The 14,724-nt window shown below is 37.4% G+C and overlaps 6 protein-coding genes across 6 annotated transcripts in view; 3 read left to right on the plus strand and 3 right to left on the minus strand.

Annotated features, from left to right (window-relative positions):
- LOC104752771 overlaps positions 1–1,276 on the plus strand; it is a 7,804-nt gene extending 6,528 nt beyond the window's left edge. The window contains exons 10-13 of the mRNA XM_019237502.1: positions 294–441; positions 538–635; positions 719–800; positions 897–1,276. Of these exons, the coding sequence (XP_019093047.1) occupies positions 294–441; positions 538–635; positions 719–800; positions 897–980 (412 nt within the window). The 3' untranslated portion in view covers positions 981–1,276. The remainder of the gene's footprint in view (positions 1–293; positions 442–537; positions 636–718; positions 801–896) is intronic.
- On the plus strand, positions 2,173–5,183 carry LOC104752772 (protein RTF1 homolog). The gene is made up of 2 exons (XM_010475004.2): positions 2,173–2,361; positions 2,928–5,183. Exon 2 carries the CDS (start codon positions 2,991–2,993, stop codon positions 4,914–4,916), a length of 1,926 nt encoding a protein of 641 aa, XP_010473306.1. The 5' UTR covers positions 2,173–2,361; positions 2,928–2,990; the 3' UTR covers positions 4,917–5,183.
- LOC104752773 (lactosylceramide 4-alpha-galactosyltransferase-like) lies at positions 6,077–7,708 on the plus strand. The gene has a single exon (XM_010475005.1). The coding sequence runs from the start codon at positions 6,183–6,185 to the stop codon at positions 7,506–7,508; it is 1,326 nt and encodes a 441-aa protein (XP_010473307.1). The 5' UTR covers positions 6,077–6,182; the 3' UTR covers positions 7,509–7,708.
- LOC104752774 lies at positions 8,166–9,352 on the minus strand. The gene is made up of 3 exons (XM_010475006.2): positions 9,120–9,352; positions 8,728–8,930; positions 8,166–8,641 (listed from the first exon to the last, which is right to left on the minus strand). The coding sequence occupies exons 1-3, from the start codon at positions 9,207–9,209 to the stop codon at positions 8,392–8,394; spliced, it is 543 nt and encodes a 180-aa protein (XP_010473308.1). The 5' UTR covers positions 9,210–9,352; the 3' UTR covers positions 8,166–8,391.
- On the minus strand, positions 11,286–12,090 carry LOC109129612 (defensin-like protein 5). The gene is made up of 2 exons (XM_019238070.1): positions 11,939–12,090; positions 11,286–11,752 (listed from the first exon to the last, which is right to left on the minus strand). The coding sequence occupies exons 1-2, from the start codon at positions 11,988–11,990 to the stop codon at positions 11,580–11,582; spliced, it is 225 nt and encodes a 74-aa protein (XP_019093615.1). The 5' UTR covers positions 11,991–12,090; the 3' UTR covers positions 11,286–11,579.
- Positions 12,634–14,724, minus strand: part of LOC104754105 (uncharacterized protein At4g04980-like) — a 6,903-nt gene continuing 4,812 nt past the window's right edge. The window contains exons 6-9 of the mRNA XM_010476260.1: positions 13,519–14,637; positions 13,263–13,427; positions 13,030–13,182; positions 12,634–12,948 (exon numbers count right to left, since the gene is read on the minus strand). Coding sequence (XP_010474562.1) covers positions 12,751–12,948; positions 13,030–13,182; positions 13,263–13,427; positions 13,519–14,637 — 1,635 coding nt within the window. The 3' untranslated portion in view covers positions 12,634–12,750. The remainder of the gene's footprint in view (positions 12,949–13,029; positions 13,183–13,262; positions 13,428–13,518; positions 14,638–14,724) is intronic.

A 14,724-nucleotide genomic window follows, 5' to 3' on the forward strand; every position in this document is an offset into this window, starting at 1 on the left:
CCCCTTTTGAGTGAGTTGGAAATACCGGGGTCATGCCACAAGAAAGAGAAACATCTCACAGACCAGGAACTAGAATTCCTTGTTGCCATTTTGGGGTTACTGGTCAACTTGGTGGAAAAAGACGGAATAAACAGGTACCAAACTCTCTACTCTTTTGGGAAAACATAGTCACTGGTTGTCTTCTATAGTTCTATGCACATTGGAAAACTCTTGATTTCATCGTTCTATATATGATCTGACTCTTACCTTATGTCTTCAGAAGTCTTGGCTAACCAGTTATTACTTTTTTGTAGGTCTAGGCTCGCGGCAGCTAGTGTTCCGATCACCAATCCAGAAGGGTTGCAAGTGAGTGAACAAGACATGATTCCTCTTTTATGCTCAATCTTTCTCACCAATCAAGGATCCGTAGACACCATAGAAGAAACAAGTACTTTTACTTTGGTTAGTATCTAATCATTGTATTCTTATCGATTTTGAAAGTCCCTTAAAAGAAAGTATGTCTTATAGAGTTAAACCTGCCCCTTCGTAATATGTCAGGATGATGAAGAAGCTGTCTTAGAAAGCGAAAAGGAAGCGGAAAAGATGATCGTGGAGGCATATTCTGCCCTTTTACTTGCATTTCTATCCACAGCAAGGTTATTTATCCATATCTTTGTTTTGCCTTTTAAGTAATCTAGTTCTCAGAAAAAGTTGTAACATAATCTCTTATTGTTAGCAGTAGAAGTATACGCAATGCAATCAGAGATTATCTCCCAAAGCGCAGCCTGGCAATTCTGGTACCGGTGTTGGATAGATTTGTGGTACGTGTCTCTAAACTCTTTCTTTATCAGTCTTAGAAATCGATGTGGTATGCAGACTGAAACCTTTTGATGCGACCACGTACTTGTCCATGTTAGGCGTTTCATACAACACTGGACATGATTCCTCCGGAAACGCATAAAGCAGTTATGGAAGTTATCGAGTCGTGCAAATTGCCATAGGACGAACAAAAAGAAAAAAAAAACAGGCGATATCTTCGTGTTCCTTTCACTGTACAGCTTGTGCAACACATTGGGTTTGCTCCACACTTATAGTTAGTGATCACACAAATGATAATGTTCCATGTATAATATATAGATAGTACAAATAGAGTATCTTAGAGACTTCTTTAGAGGTTTTAGCTTCTCTGGTTCGGCTTGGATTTGTAATGCACGTCCCATTCTTTTGTACTTTTGTCATACAAAGAAAGAAGAAAAAGATATATAAAAATAACATGCTTCATGAGAGTCTTATCTCATCACATTTCTTTGATATTCAAAAATCAAGATTATCAAATATTGGACCACGAGGCTTCTTTCAATAGAAAAGATATCTTAGTCGAATTGGTTCATATAACTCGTAAAACTCAAGAGGTCTTCCGTTTTTAAGAAGCTGATAGAACTGTTGTACATGAAATTTGGAAGCCCAGCCGACCTCACCAGTTCTTGCTTTTCCGACAGAAGGGAAACTAATCTGGTACTTGCAATTAGAAACGGGACTCAAGAAAGAGGAAATACTACATGTAATAGTACATGTAAATAATGTAATATTTGGTGTAACTTGTACGAGACTAATTTCATAGTACATGTAATATTTAGATCTTTTCCCCCTCTCTTGAAAATATAAGAAAAATACTGTTTTAGAATACATTACATGATCTTTGTCCAAAAAAAAAAGAAAGAATATATTACATGATTATTGTAAATTTATGCTAAATAAATTGTGAAAATCCATAATTAACAAAAATTTTGAACATTTTTTTTAAAAAATATGCTAAAATATTGAGAAATACTAAAATTCAAATCGGAAATTTTGACTTAATTTTGAAACTTTTGACTTTAATCCTCCATGATCTTTTGATGTTGATTTCAATGTTCACTAATGGGGATTAAGTTAACTAAATATTGTAAAAATAATAATTTGATTAATAAAAATATCTAGAAATATATATATATATATATATATATATATAATTCAAACTACATGTCGTTTTCATTTCCTGCGTATCAAGCTTAAGGTTCCGGAGTTATCTTTGTTTTGTGTCGGCTTTAGATTTTAAAAAATCATTTCATATTTCATGTTTCTATCCCACTTTGTATTATATAATGAAAATTTTTGAGTGGAAAAAATATTTATATATATGTATATCGTTTTTTTTTTTTTTTTCATTATTATTGTAAAGCTCTCTCTCTCTTCTTCTAGATTTCATCTGCTCCTTCGACAATCTGAAAAAATAATAAATACTCTTTTTGTTTGTTTTTCCAACCCTTCCCCGTCTGCTTTCGCCGCCCCCGTCGTCGATCTCTGCAACACTTTCCGGCGATTTCTCCGTCTCATCCCAAAGTGAGTCCTCCTTCAACTTTTCCCTCTTCCTTCTTTGATTTCTTCTCTCTTTCCCCCTTTTTTCCCTTTTCTTTTCTCCGTCGCGAAATCAAGAGTGACGGCTTCTAGGTTCTCTCGTTATAGGCCTTACCGAATCGAATTTGAGACACATACGAATGGTTAATCGTTCTCAGGCTCTGAATTCGATAGATTTGAGCTCAGAAACTCTGAGTAGGTTTCGCAAAATCACGATTTGGCGTTTGACCTTACCGTTAACCTGATTCAATATATTTTTGTTCATTACTCCAAATCCTCTCTGATTACGACATAAGCAAGCAGAACATGAATCCTATTTGCAGCTTTTATCTATTGAAGTTTTTATACAAGGCAGCTTAACTGGGTGAAAAGTTTTCTTTTAACCCTTTTAATGGCTTCTCTAGGGTTAGAACCTAAAGGATGGTTTTTTCAGTAATTGAGTTCAAGTTAGTCTGGTTACTCAACACACTTTCTCACTTTCTCCTTGTTTTGTTCGTGTATTTAGCTGGTGAGGTCTCAAATTCTAACTGTCAACTTCTGATAATTTTCAGGTGATAGTGAAAACCATATAAACTCTGTAAAGAAACTCTCGCTCGGGAGCCTCTTTAGAAGCTATGGGTGATTTAGAGAACTTGCTTTTGGAAGCTGCTGGGAGAACGAATTCAGCTGGGAGGAGCCGTCATTCTCATCCTCCATCATCCAGGAGACGCGAGGGTTCTTACTCGGATGGCAGTAGTGATTCGAGGGATGATTCTGATGAAGAAGATCGTGGCTTTGCGAGTAGGAAACCTTCTGGGTCTCAAGTACCTTTGAAGAAGAGGTTGGAGGCAGAGAGAGAAGACCGAGCTGCTCGAAATGAAGGTGGTTATGGTGATGGACCATCTGATCATGAAGGTGACAGTAGCGAGGAATCTGATTTTGGGGATGACCTTTACAAGAATGAGGAAGACCGGCAGAAGCTTGCTGGAATGACAGAGTTTCAGAGAGAGATGATTCTGGCTGAACGTGCTGATAAAAAAGGTGATAAGAACTTCACTGAGAAACTTAGATCGAAGAGGGAGAACGAGAAGACCCCTGTTTCAAAAAAGGAGACCCAGCCTCTTCCTGCCTCTCGTGGTGTGCGTTCATCTGCTAGATCTGCAGACAGAGCCGCTGCAAAGGATGATGCCCTGAACGAATTGAGGGCTAAGCGTAAGAAGCAGCAGGACCCTGCAGCTCTCAGGAATCTCAGAGATGCATCAAAAGGTGGTTCAGGTAGTCGAGATTTCTCATCACTGAAGAGGAAACCATTAGCTTCCTCCAACTTGAGTAACTCCAGCCAAAGTGACAGTGATAGTAGGTCGCAGAGTGATGATGAAGGCTCGAATGCAGGAATGGATAGTGACGATGACAGGTCAGATATGCCTACGTTTGAGGATATTAGGGATATTACCATCAGACGGTCTAAGCTTGCCAAATGGCTGATGGAGCCTTTCTTTGAAGAGGTTATCGTTGGCTGCTTTGTTAGGGTTGGGATCGGTAGGTCAAAAAGTGGTCCAATCTACAGACTGTGCATGGTGAGGAATGTAGATGCAACTGATCCAGACAAGACTTACAAGCTAGAGAACAAAAGTACGCATAAGTACCTTAACGTCATTTGGGGAAATGAAACCTCGGCAGCTCGATGGCAGATGGCAATGATCTCAGATGGCCATCCGCTGGAGGAAGAGTATAGGCAGTGGATCAGAGAGGTCGAGCGAACAAATGGTCGCATGCCCACAAAGCAAGATATAGCGGAGAAGAAAGAGGCGATCCAAAGAATAAATAGTTTCGTTTACTCTGCAGAAACCGTCAAACAGATGTTGCAGGAAAAAAAATCCGCCTCGATCAGGCCAATGAATGTTGCGGCCGAGAAAGATCGGCTTAGAAAAGAGTTGGAAATCGCACAGAGCAAAAATGATGAAGCAGGTGCAGAGAGGATCAAAACGAAAATCAAACAGCTTGACGCATCACGGAATAAGAAAGAGGTAGATACAAAAGCACTCAAACTTGCCGAGATGAACAAGAAGAACAGAGCCGAGAATTTCAAGAATGCATCCGAGGTAAAATCAATAACAGCTAGTCTCAAAGCCGGTGAAGCTGGATATGATCCTTTTTCAAGGAGATGGACCCGATCATCGAACTACTACAACGGGAAAAACAAGGGGAAAGACGGAGCAGAGAACGAGGCAGCGGTTGCAACAGCTGTTGAGGCCAATGGTGCAGGTGCTGAAGCGATAGAAGCAGCTTTAGAAGCGGCTGCAGAGGCAGGAAAGCTAATAGACACAAGAGCTCCAATCGGTCAAGGAACAGAACACAATCAGCTTCATAACTTTGAATTGTCTGTATCCCTAACCGCGTTACATAAGTACGGAGGACCTCAAGGAGTACAGAAAGCGTTCATGGCGAGGAAACAGTTGACTGAAGCAACTGTGGGTTGCAGAGTTGCTGAGAATGATGGCAAGAGACATGGCCTTACTTTAACTGTTAGTGATTACAAGAGAAGGAGAGGTCTTCTCTGATTTATGGATTTTTTTTCAAGTCTCAGTGTTTCATTACCTTCTGGAGACTGCTTCTTGGTTCTTGAATTCATATTTTTCTTTCTTTTGTACTCTCTTCTTCTTCTACATGTTTAGATCAATTTGTTTTTTTTATCCTTCATATATTTTTGTGTACTCGTCTTTGTGTGAACTCTCCTGATTAGTGTATAACTGCATGGAACTAGAAAATCAACTATTTTTAGTTTTGTTTTGTACAATTTTAATAAAATGTAACAAATACTTCGAATTTTGTAACATTAATTTTTAATTATTTTGTAACTTTAATTTTTGTAAGTGATTGATTATGCAATATCCTAATTGACGCTCATATTGGATAATGTACGTGTATGGATCGTGGACGATTAAAACAAATTACTCAAACACAAATCAAAGAGAAGTGTTGACTTATCAATAAATCCAATATCTGTCATTTTAATGCATATATAATATATAAATTACGACAAGTTTTAAAATACATTTCAACCACCAAACTTATTATTGCATATGGTCAGTCAATAATTAGTGTTTCAATTGCTCAAGAAACCGATTAAAGTCATGGTTATGCTTGGAAACTATCTTGCATATGTCATAGCTCATAAGCAACAATCAGACATTTTTCTTAAAAAATAGTCACCTTATATATGGTTTCGTTAGTAAAAACTTAAAAGTGAAAAATAATAAGCCAATAACTAGTTATATAAACGATTTTAATAAAATTTGATGATATTTGGCCCTCAAAGTCTTGGAATCAGATTAATAATAGCAATGCTTATGTAAATCTATTTATTTTTTGTAGGTAGGATTAACACATATATTGGGATTGGTCCTAATTTACAATTTTACTTGTACTAAAGTATTAAATAGCTAGTTACCTTATTATATTATCTAAAAAACATAACACAAAACTTCTAATTATTTCAAGAACTTTGATCATCAATCAAAACTAAAACTCTAACCACACTCTTTAAATGATAGTTTAGTAAGTCTTTGCACTTATTATATATTATATATTATTTTGTATTGGTGATCTTTCTCTTTCGCCATTTTTAAATAAACAATTACATTCATAAATTCAAAATATTGATACATGTATGTATCTGTATGCCAAAAACAATATAAATTTAATAAATTTTCTTACTAAACAAACATGTATCATCACATTAATTCACACACCCTCTTGCCTAAAAAAGAAAATTCTCTTACAGAACAAGTCTGTCTTTTGCAAACATTGTCTGAAGAAATCAAAAGATGGAACAGAGCAAAAGAACAGAACAAGTTGTGTTATCGCAGAGATTAAAAAGATTTATCGTCTCCTTTGTTTGTTGTCTTCCCATGTCTCTTCTCGGTCTCCTTCTCATGCTTCTCTTAATCTACAACAGCTTCTCTGTCTTCTCTTTTCATCTTGATACAATCCCACCTGTTAAAGCCACTCTATCACCAATTCAACACCAGATTCTTCATCATCATGCATCAACATCATTATCTGAGGCAGACTCTTCATTGTTGCTTGTGGTGAAAGAAACCTCTTTAGGTTTCGTACAGAGGCAGAATGATTCGTCGACGAGGACGGAGAGAAGGAAAAGGAGATTCAAGAGAAGAATCGATTCAACTTCTGCGATAACACAGCGTTTACAAGTCAAACCAAGACAGAGATTCAAGACGAGGGTCAAGTCTTTCTTGTCCAAATCTTCTTGCGAGTCACTCTTCTTCATGACCTGGATCTCCTCCATTGAGTCTTTTGGTGATCGAGAGCGATTCACCATAGAGAGCCTCTTCAAGTTTCACCCAAACAGCTGTTTGATCTTGGTCTCAAACTCATTTGACTGTGACAGAGGAACCCTAATCTTGAAACCCTTTATAGATAAAGGGCTTAAAGTGCTTCCAATTAAACCTGACTTCGCTTACATCTTCAAAGATACATCAGCAGAGAAATGGTTTGAAAGATTGAAGAAAGGAACATTGAGTCCAGGAGGGATTCCATTAGAGCAAAACCTCTCCAACCTGCTGAGATTAGTCCTGCTCTACAAATACGGTGGAATCTACATAGACACAGACGTTATAATCCTCAAACCTCTTACCGATCTCCACAACGTAATCGGAGCACAAGCAGTTGATGCAGTCACAAGAAAATGGAGCAGGCTCAACAACGCGGTACTCATCTTCGACAAAAACCATCCTTTGCTTAAGAGATTCATTGACGAGTTCTCGAGAACCTTCAACGGTAACAAATGGGGACACAACGGTCCATACTTAGTCTCGAGGGTCATAGCAAGAATCAACATCTCCCCATCTTCAGATTTGGGATTCTCTGTTCTTCCACCATCTGCTTTTTATCCGGTGGATTGGAATAGAATCAAAGGATTCTACAGAGCGCCCACGAATGAGACCGATGCTATTTGGTTGCGGAAGAGGCTTGCGCACTTACGTAAAAATACATTTGCTGTTCATCTTTGGAACAGAGAGAGTAAGAAACTTAGGATTGAAGAAGGAAGTATTATTCATCAACTCATGTCTCATTCTTGCATCTTTTGTAACTCTTCTTCTTTACATTTTAACTTAGAACATGTAAAGTAAATTTTCACAAAAGAGAGAGAGAGAGAGAGAGAGAGAGAAAGAAGGACATACAGATTTGCTGATCTATCTGCTACTCTTAGGAGACGTACAAATAGGCAATGTGTATTTTGTAACTTGTACAACAAAAGTCTGGTTTTTTTGGTTATTTACTAGACGCGCTCCAAAGCCATTGTAGCATATGTATTTATATTTTTCTTATTTATTATGTGTTCAGTTTTGCATATCATGCGATTCATGCGGATGAAAAGTTGGGTTTCCTAGTTTTTTGTCACAACGACCAATTGTTGTTGATGTTGTGTGTTTTGTGTTTACGATAGTGAAAGAAAAAACAGAGTATGAATGTAAATAATTTTATTTATCTGAAAACTTGATTGTATACACTCTGTTATGTTGTGTTACAAAGACTCCATCTATACTACTTTATACTTATATGAACCCAAACATTGTGTTGTGTGATAACTGCCAGACATGACTCTTTGATCTAAAGACACAACTGTAAAACAAAATAATTTGTGTCTCTTAATCAAATAACCAACTTATGTAAATGTGTTATGTAAATTTGTTATGATGCCAGATTTGATTATGCTTCAACAATTGTAAGTCTAGTGCTAATTTGCAGGCACTAGACTTGAGTCACTGTGACCAGAGGCTAACAAGTAAATACTAAAGAGACATAATTTACATAAGCTTAGAACTTGAATGTATGTCTCATATACAAAACAAGAACACATTGATTCAGACAATAACAGCACAACAACAATGGCCTAATTCTGAATCAACCAAATTTCTAATTCTAACAATGGTCTAAGATGATAATAACAATGATCCTAACAAAAAAAATATTCTAATTCTAAAGCAGGTGGTAACTGGTAAGTTCTACAGACTACAGGCTACTCATTCGGATACCGGGATCTCTAGGAGGCTGAAAGTCTTTGGCCCTCGAAAGGGTCACATAGTAAAGCTCGGAGACAATCCCTGTGAGCACTATGAATGCTGCTCCAGCCCCAAACACACCTTTCCTCAGTGATCGACAAGAAGGAGAAGTGTTCCCAAAGTAGACACGGTACTTTGTATGGTAAGCGTTTCTTACAGAGCCAGCAAGTAAACACACTTCTGCTATGAAGAAGAAAACCCTGAAACAACCATCATCCCAATCCATGACATTCATATATGACAACAACATAAGAAAGATTCAGCAGGGAAGAGAAGAGCATATTACCAGGTGGTGATGAAGAGAAACACTGCCCAAGATCTAGATCTACTTGGTGTCAAGGCTCTTCCACAGCATAAACATCTGCTGGCCACCATGATTAAGAGCTGACTCGCCAATAAGATCAAGAAAGAACCAACTCCGAGACCTGTTGCTATATCCTTATCATACACACAGTAGCTTAAAGCTCTTGACTCTCTAGAAACTTGCCACTGCAGCAAAAACAAAAATCAACACAATGAACACAGAAACAGGACAAAATCAAGAAATGGTTTCGATTGATTTGATCTCTAATCTCGTCAAATCCCTCCCAAAGTTTTCAGCTTTCTATGAAACTAATTGAATTTTACAAAACCCAAAAGCAAATCAATGTTCGAAGAAGTAGAGAGAGAGAAACTGACGGTGGTTCTACGCTGCTCTGCAGCAACAGCAAGACCAAAAGCTAAGAGATCAAACACGAACACCAGAAGCAATAGCAACACGGAAGCCATTGATAGCAGCTTAAGTCGAATCAACAACACTAACAAAACCCTAAACTCAAAATCTCTTCTTTCTTCTTCCTCCAGTCCAGACTCTTCCTGGATACTAACGCCGAGGCGTAGAAGTCAGAAACACACTGTGCTAAGGAAAGAGGAAACTTGTGAACGTAGGGGACATGTGTTTTATATTTTATTTTATTTTGTTTATTTTTGAACAAATATTTTTAATTATTTTTGTCGACCAAGTTTTTATGCTTTAGTGGTAGAAATAAGATGGAATTTCAAAAATAATATTTTTTCTTTATCTAAATTGTATTTTAAATACTGCCCCTTAAAAAAATTAAGATATGAGTATAAGGGTGTAATTTTATAAAAGCATATAAAAACTATCTTTTTATGTGTGAAAATATCTTATAAATATCCTATAAGTACTTTTAAAAAATTTATAAAAAGTTCTTTAAGCCTTTTAAAATATTTTGTAAAACCTTATAAAAACATTTTAAAATCTTAGAAAATTTTACAAAAACTTGATCGAGTCTCCAAGTTACAATTATCATCAAGAATTACCTTCTAAACTTTATAAACTTATAGCAAATTAAATGATTAATCATCCTAAAATCTAGTTCTAGAAAATATAATATAGTATGATTAATAGTTATTATACTTTTTAATTTATATAATTTCTTTCGTATGAGTTACTAATTTTTTTCTTTTGAAAACTAAAACTGTTGTAGTCCCAAGCTCTGCTGTTTTTTTGTGTTTGTAGCCTTGATCTCCGGTGGACTTGCTGGTCTTATAGTTTATCTAAAAAAACACCCCCTCAGTCCCGGATATCTGGACCCACGGCCGCCGGTGCGACCGGAAATAGAATTAGCTTCTATGGATTTCACGGTGCTCAATATTACATAGACACGTCTTAGTGCAAAGTGGGACTTGTTGATAAGGGTCCCTTACAATCTTCCTGATAGCTATATTTGTCTTAACGGAGATGTTCAAGCTTCCTTGTTTTACAAGAATTTTACTATTGCTACTTCATCCCGGCAAAAGTAAGCAAAATACCCTTTTTTTCTTTTTTTCCTTTTTTCTCTATTCATGTTTTAGAACTAACTGAATCCTCCGTAAAATCAGATACAGCGGTCTCCAATATCAATCGGCTCAGCTTCTTAGGGTTTCAGCGGTTGTTTCTGATAAAGATATCAGTGGATTGATTGGGAAAGACTTAACGGAAGATGTCAAAGAGAAGAAGGAAGTGCGTTTCGGGTCGCGGGTTTTTCTTACGGATTGCAGAAAAAATAGGGCAGAATTTATGGGCTTTAGGTGCAGGGCCGGCCCGAAGGTCTACGACGCCTAAAGCAGAACCGGAAAATGATGCCCTTAATCCCAATTAATTTTTTCTTAATCCTAACTAATTTTTTTTTTAAACTTTAAAAATGAAATTTCAGTATAAAATAATATACCAAAAACACAAGCAATCCACCAAACAACACATCATCAAGTAGACAAATCGTTAGTGTAGTGAGCAATCTACGGAGATTATATAGAAAATTTAGTATAATCACTTTAATCTTTGAATCTGTGAATCCACCATATGCTAAGTTTGACTGACGTTTTGCTTACAAAGTTTTTTTCTTTTTGAAGAAGAAAGAAAAAAACTTAAGAAAACAGAGAAAACGTAGGATTGTAGAAGAAAAAGAAAACATACATGGGGGAGAAAGCAGAGATTGACAATAATATTGGAAGAAGAAGAGGAACGGCCAAAAGAAAAGACGGGGATTTTTTTATTCACTAGTTCAATTGCTGTTTTAATTATTATTTAGTTCATTAGTATAATTAATATAAGGAAATGTAGATAAAAAGAATATTTTGGATTAGACAAAATAAGGAAAAAGATCGGTTGTATTTAACGTGGGGCTGGTTTGAACCCAGCACAAGTGACTGAAAATCAAACAAAAGAAACCACTACACCAAAGGAACATTTAAAATTTGTTACCCTAAAATACTTAAAATATTTGGCGCCTAAAGCCCTTGCTTCATGAGCTTTAGGTCAGGGCCGGCACTGTTTAGGTGCCATGAAGAAGCCACCTTGCGGTTCCAACCTGAATCCGAGATGAAGGCGACTATGTTTGGGAAACACTCAGCATGCTTCGATTTTTAAACAATGTTTAGTTTGTTTTTGTTTCTTTCACTAATTAATTTTTTTCTTTTTACAACTTTACTAAGGTTTTCTTTACGGAATAACAAAGCCACTATTAATCAAACAACAACAGGGAGATTTAATTCTTAAAAAAAAACAGAAGATGATGGAAGAGATAGAAAAGATTAGTATTGATTATTTTTTGAGAATAATTCATGATCATATATAAATAGATCATCAATCAACACTCAGCAGGGTATGTTGCACATACAACGACGACGGAAACCACGGCAGTCACCATCTGAAAAACCTTCAGTGTGGCAAACATTGGCGCAATTGCTTGCGCTCAGACACAGTCCATTGAACAATTGGCTACTCGTTTCACACGTCCGTGCCTCCACCGTGACTGGACTGACCATCCCTACAAGACATGGGTTAACGTTATAGATTATTCGAATGTGTGATACGTCTACATAAATAACGTCATATGGGCATATCCACAACCACAAGCATATATTATGTGACATCAAATATGTTGATTACTCGCAAAATATATAATGTTGATGAGTTTTTATGTACATGTATCATGATGATATGAATTATGAACCTGTGGTAAGGAGCATAAACAATAGGAGAACGGCTGAGATAGAGACCTTCATTATTTAAGAGACAAAGAGTGAGAGATTGATATCAATGTTTTGTAGACCTAATAGGCAACAAGACGGAAACTTATATATATGGGACTAAAGATGGATAAGATAGGGCTATATTTGTATTTTGAATACATTATATATTAATTCATCATCTTGGACGCCTTGTTATAAGATAGAGAGTGGTTGTTTAACCACGATATTGCCGTTTCTTTGGATCATGCTTTTATCACGTTTCTTTGGTTTGGTTGTGAACAGAAATATAAATTTTGGTAATCAAATGAAACAAAATTTGACCTGTCCACAAGTTAACTAAGTAAAGATGTAAAACTTATATACATATAGTTTGTGAAATAGCTAATGATGTTATGTCAAGTCTGGAAAAAACAGAGTTAAGCCTTCTAGTGCCGTCATCTAAATAGACTGAGACATTTAGTTTACAAAAAAAAAGTTAAAGAAAGAAAAAGTTTATAACAGCAAAAAAACAATATTACATATTGTGGCAAACACAAAGGTTTATAGAGAGCCTTTCTATCAAAAGACTCTGCATCTCCAAGCTCCCATGAAACTTCTAAATCCTAAGTTTTTTTAGGGGGCTTCGGAATTACAAGCTCAAAAGTCAAAACAACAGTTAAAGTTTTATACATATACATAAACTCTTTATCATTTGGTATCGAATGTATTGGATATATTTTATGTTTTTAAAAATGGCAAAAAGGAGTATAGTAGTTGGTAGTGCAGATGATGATATATATGAACGATGGAATCATCATGGGTTCTCAGGATCAGTTTGGATCTCATGAGCCAACTCTCTGGTTAAGGAATCAGCGCGATCGTCGTGTCCTCCGGCAAATGTATAGACTTTGAATGCAAACTGAAATGCCCTCCAAAGCATTTTAGCACTACCTACTGCCTTCTTCAAGCTCGGTTTCGCATCAGGCGACACAAGCTTTTCTTCTCTCTTTTCCTGTGAATTTGATTATGACTACGGTAAGAAAAAAAGGATACAAATGAAGAAAGTATTTTAATATTACTAGCTTTTAGTTACCTTCAATGCAAGTTCCATACAATTTGATGAGATATCAACCATCGTCTCCTTGATCTGAATAAGTATATTAAAGTCAAAGTGGATGTTGTGGCTCTGAAACTTCTTGGCTTCTTCATCTTTGGTTCGATCAAGAGTGTCAATGTCTCCTTTGATCTATTTAATTAATCAATAAATCAGTTTTGGATCTTTATGTTACAGAGTGATATTGAAATGGTTTTAAATTAGGTATGTACCTTTGTGAAGTAACGTTCAACTTTATCTAGAAGCTGATTCAAAGGAGCTTCTATCTTCCAGTTCTGTAGCTCGGTGATCATACCGTGCAGCTTCTTGTACAATGCAGCTGCCATTCTCATTGCTTCGAGTTTCTTCTGAGGAAACCCTTCACATCGCGCAAGAACCTAAAATATTTAAAAACATTTTTACTAATCAAGAATCACAAAAACAGAGGATACAGAAGTGAAGATAATAAGATGTATGAATGTTGCTGACCTGTGACTCATCAGTTAGGTTTTCAAGAACTGATTCTATGCGGGCGTGGAAGCTAAGAAGCTCAGTCATGTCTTTAGTCTGAAACTTAGTGATCTCAATCTTCAGCTCATTGATTGACTTCATGTACTTTGCAATATCATCTTGTATTTGCAGGAAATATGCAGATTTCTTTGTGATCTCAGCAAGTGCATCAGCCATTCCTTGTTTTCCACCAGCTGGAGCGCTTCCGGCTCCAGCTTTTCTTCCGCCTCCGCCACCGTTTTTCGCTGCAGGATCACGCCCTTCTACTTTCCCTTTAAGGATTCTGTAAAGGTTTCCTAATTGGGTTGACCTTTTCAGTTTTGTAGCTGCTTTCTTGGGACGCAAGCTTCTTGCTGCTCCTGGAGGGGGCGGTGGACCTGCTGCTCCTGGTGGGGGTGGAGGACCGGCTGCTCCGTTCGCCATACCCATTCGAGGTGGTGGCGGAGGCGGCCCTGCTGCTCCAGTTGACTTAGCCATAGGAGGTGGTGGCGGTGGGGGTCCTGCTCCATTAGCTAGAGGCATAGGAGGTGGAGGAGGCGGTGGTCCACATCTTCCATTGTTTGTCATAGGCATTGGTGGTGGCGGTGGTGCTCTGTTCTGCATTGGCGGAGGAGGAGGCGGTGTTGGTGCCGCTGCAGTTCCTGGAGGCGGTGGGGCTACTGCAGTTCTTGGAGGTTGAGGCGGTGGAGGGGGAGGGGGTGGAGCAGCGCCTTTTAAAGGCATAACTGCTGGTGGCGGAGGAGGTGGCGTTGGTATTGCCGTGTCAGAAATACGCGGTGGTGACGGAGGAGGAGGGGGAGGAGGTGGTGGCTGTGAAGGTAAAGATGCAGTTTTAATAATAGATAGTGGAGGAAGAGGCGATGGTGGCAAAGGTTCCGGAGCAACTACAGATCTTTCTGTCTGATTAAGTTTGGCTTCAGATGTTGAATCCAGTGAAGCTATCTTCATGATAATATCTTTATCTTTATCAAGAACAACAGATTCTTCTGTCTCCATCTTCACATCAATGCTCTCTATATCATCCGTTTTTGGCTTGAACTCTTCAACAACACTAATCTCAGCTTCTACATTGCTTTGGTTTGGTTCCTGAGCTTCTTTCTGTGACAAAATGTGTATAGCAAGTCGCTTAACATCGATAGGACTAAGCTTCTCAAGTGCTTGAACTCTCATATTCCACAAAAGATG

Source organism: Camelina sativa, chromosome 16, assembly GCF_000633955.1.
Source record: "Camelina sativa cultivar DH55 chromosome 16, Cs, whole genome shotgun sequence".
Taxonomy (NCBI): Eukaryota; Viridiplantae; Streptophyta; class Magnoliopsida; order Brassicales; family Brassicaceae; genus Camelina; species Camelina sativa.

What these genes read in the sequence shown, in the direction of transcription:
- LOC104752773 (XM_010475005.1), top strand. Translation starts at nt 6,183, where the DNA reads ATGGAACAGAGCAAAAGAACAGAACAAGTTGTGTTATCGCAGAGATTA.
- LOC104752774 (XM_010475006.2), bottom strand. Translation starts at nt 9,209, where the DNA reads ATGGCTTCCGTGTTGCTATTGCTTCTGGTGTTCGTGTTTGATCTCTTA. An exon ending in CAGAGCAGCGTAGAACCACC is followed by an intron (nt 8,931 to 9,119) that starts GTCAGTTTCTCT and finishes TTTTTGCTGCAG; the next exon opens with TGGCAAGTTTCTAGAGAGTC. An exon ending in TTTCTCTTCATCACCACCTG is followed by an intron (nt 8,642 to 8,727) that starts GTAATATGCTCT and finishes TGGTTGTTTCAG; the next exon opens with GGTTTTCTTCTTCATAGCAG.
- LOC104752772 (XM_010475004.2), top strand. Translation starts at nt 2,991, where the DNA reads ATGGGTGATTTAGAGAACTTGCTTTTGGAAGCTGCTGGGAGAACGAAT.
- LOC109129612 (XM_019238070.1), bottom strand. Translation starts at nt 11,990, where the DNA reads ATGAAGGTCTCTATCTCAGCCGTTCTCCTATTGTTTATGCTCCTTACC. An exon ending in GTTTATGCTCCTTACCACAG is followed by an intron (nt 11,753 to 11,938) that starts GTTCATAATTCA and finishes CATGTCTTGTAG; the next exon opens with GGATGGTCAGTCCAGTCACG.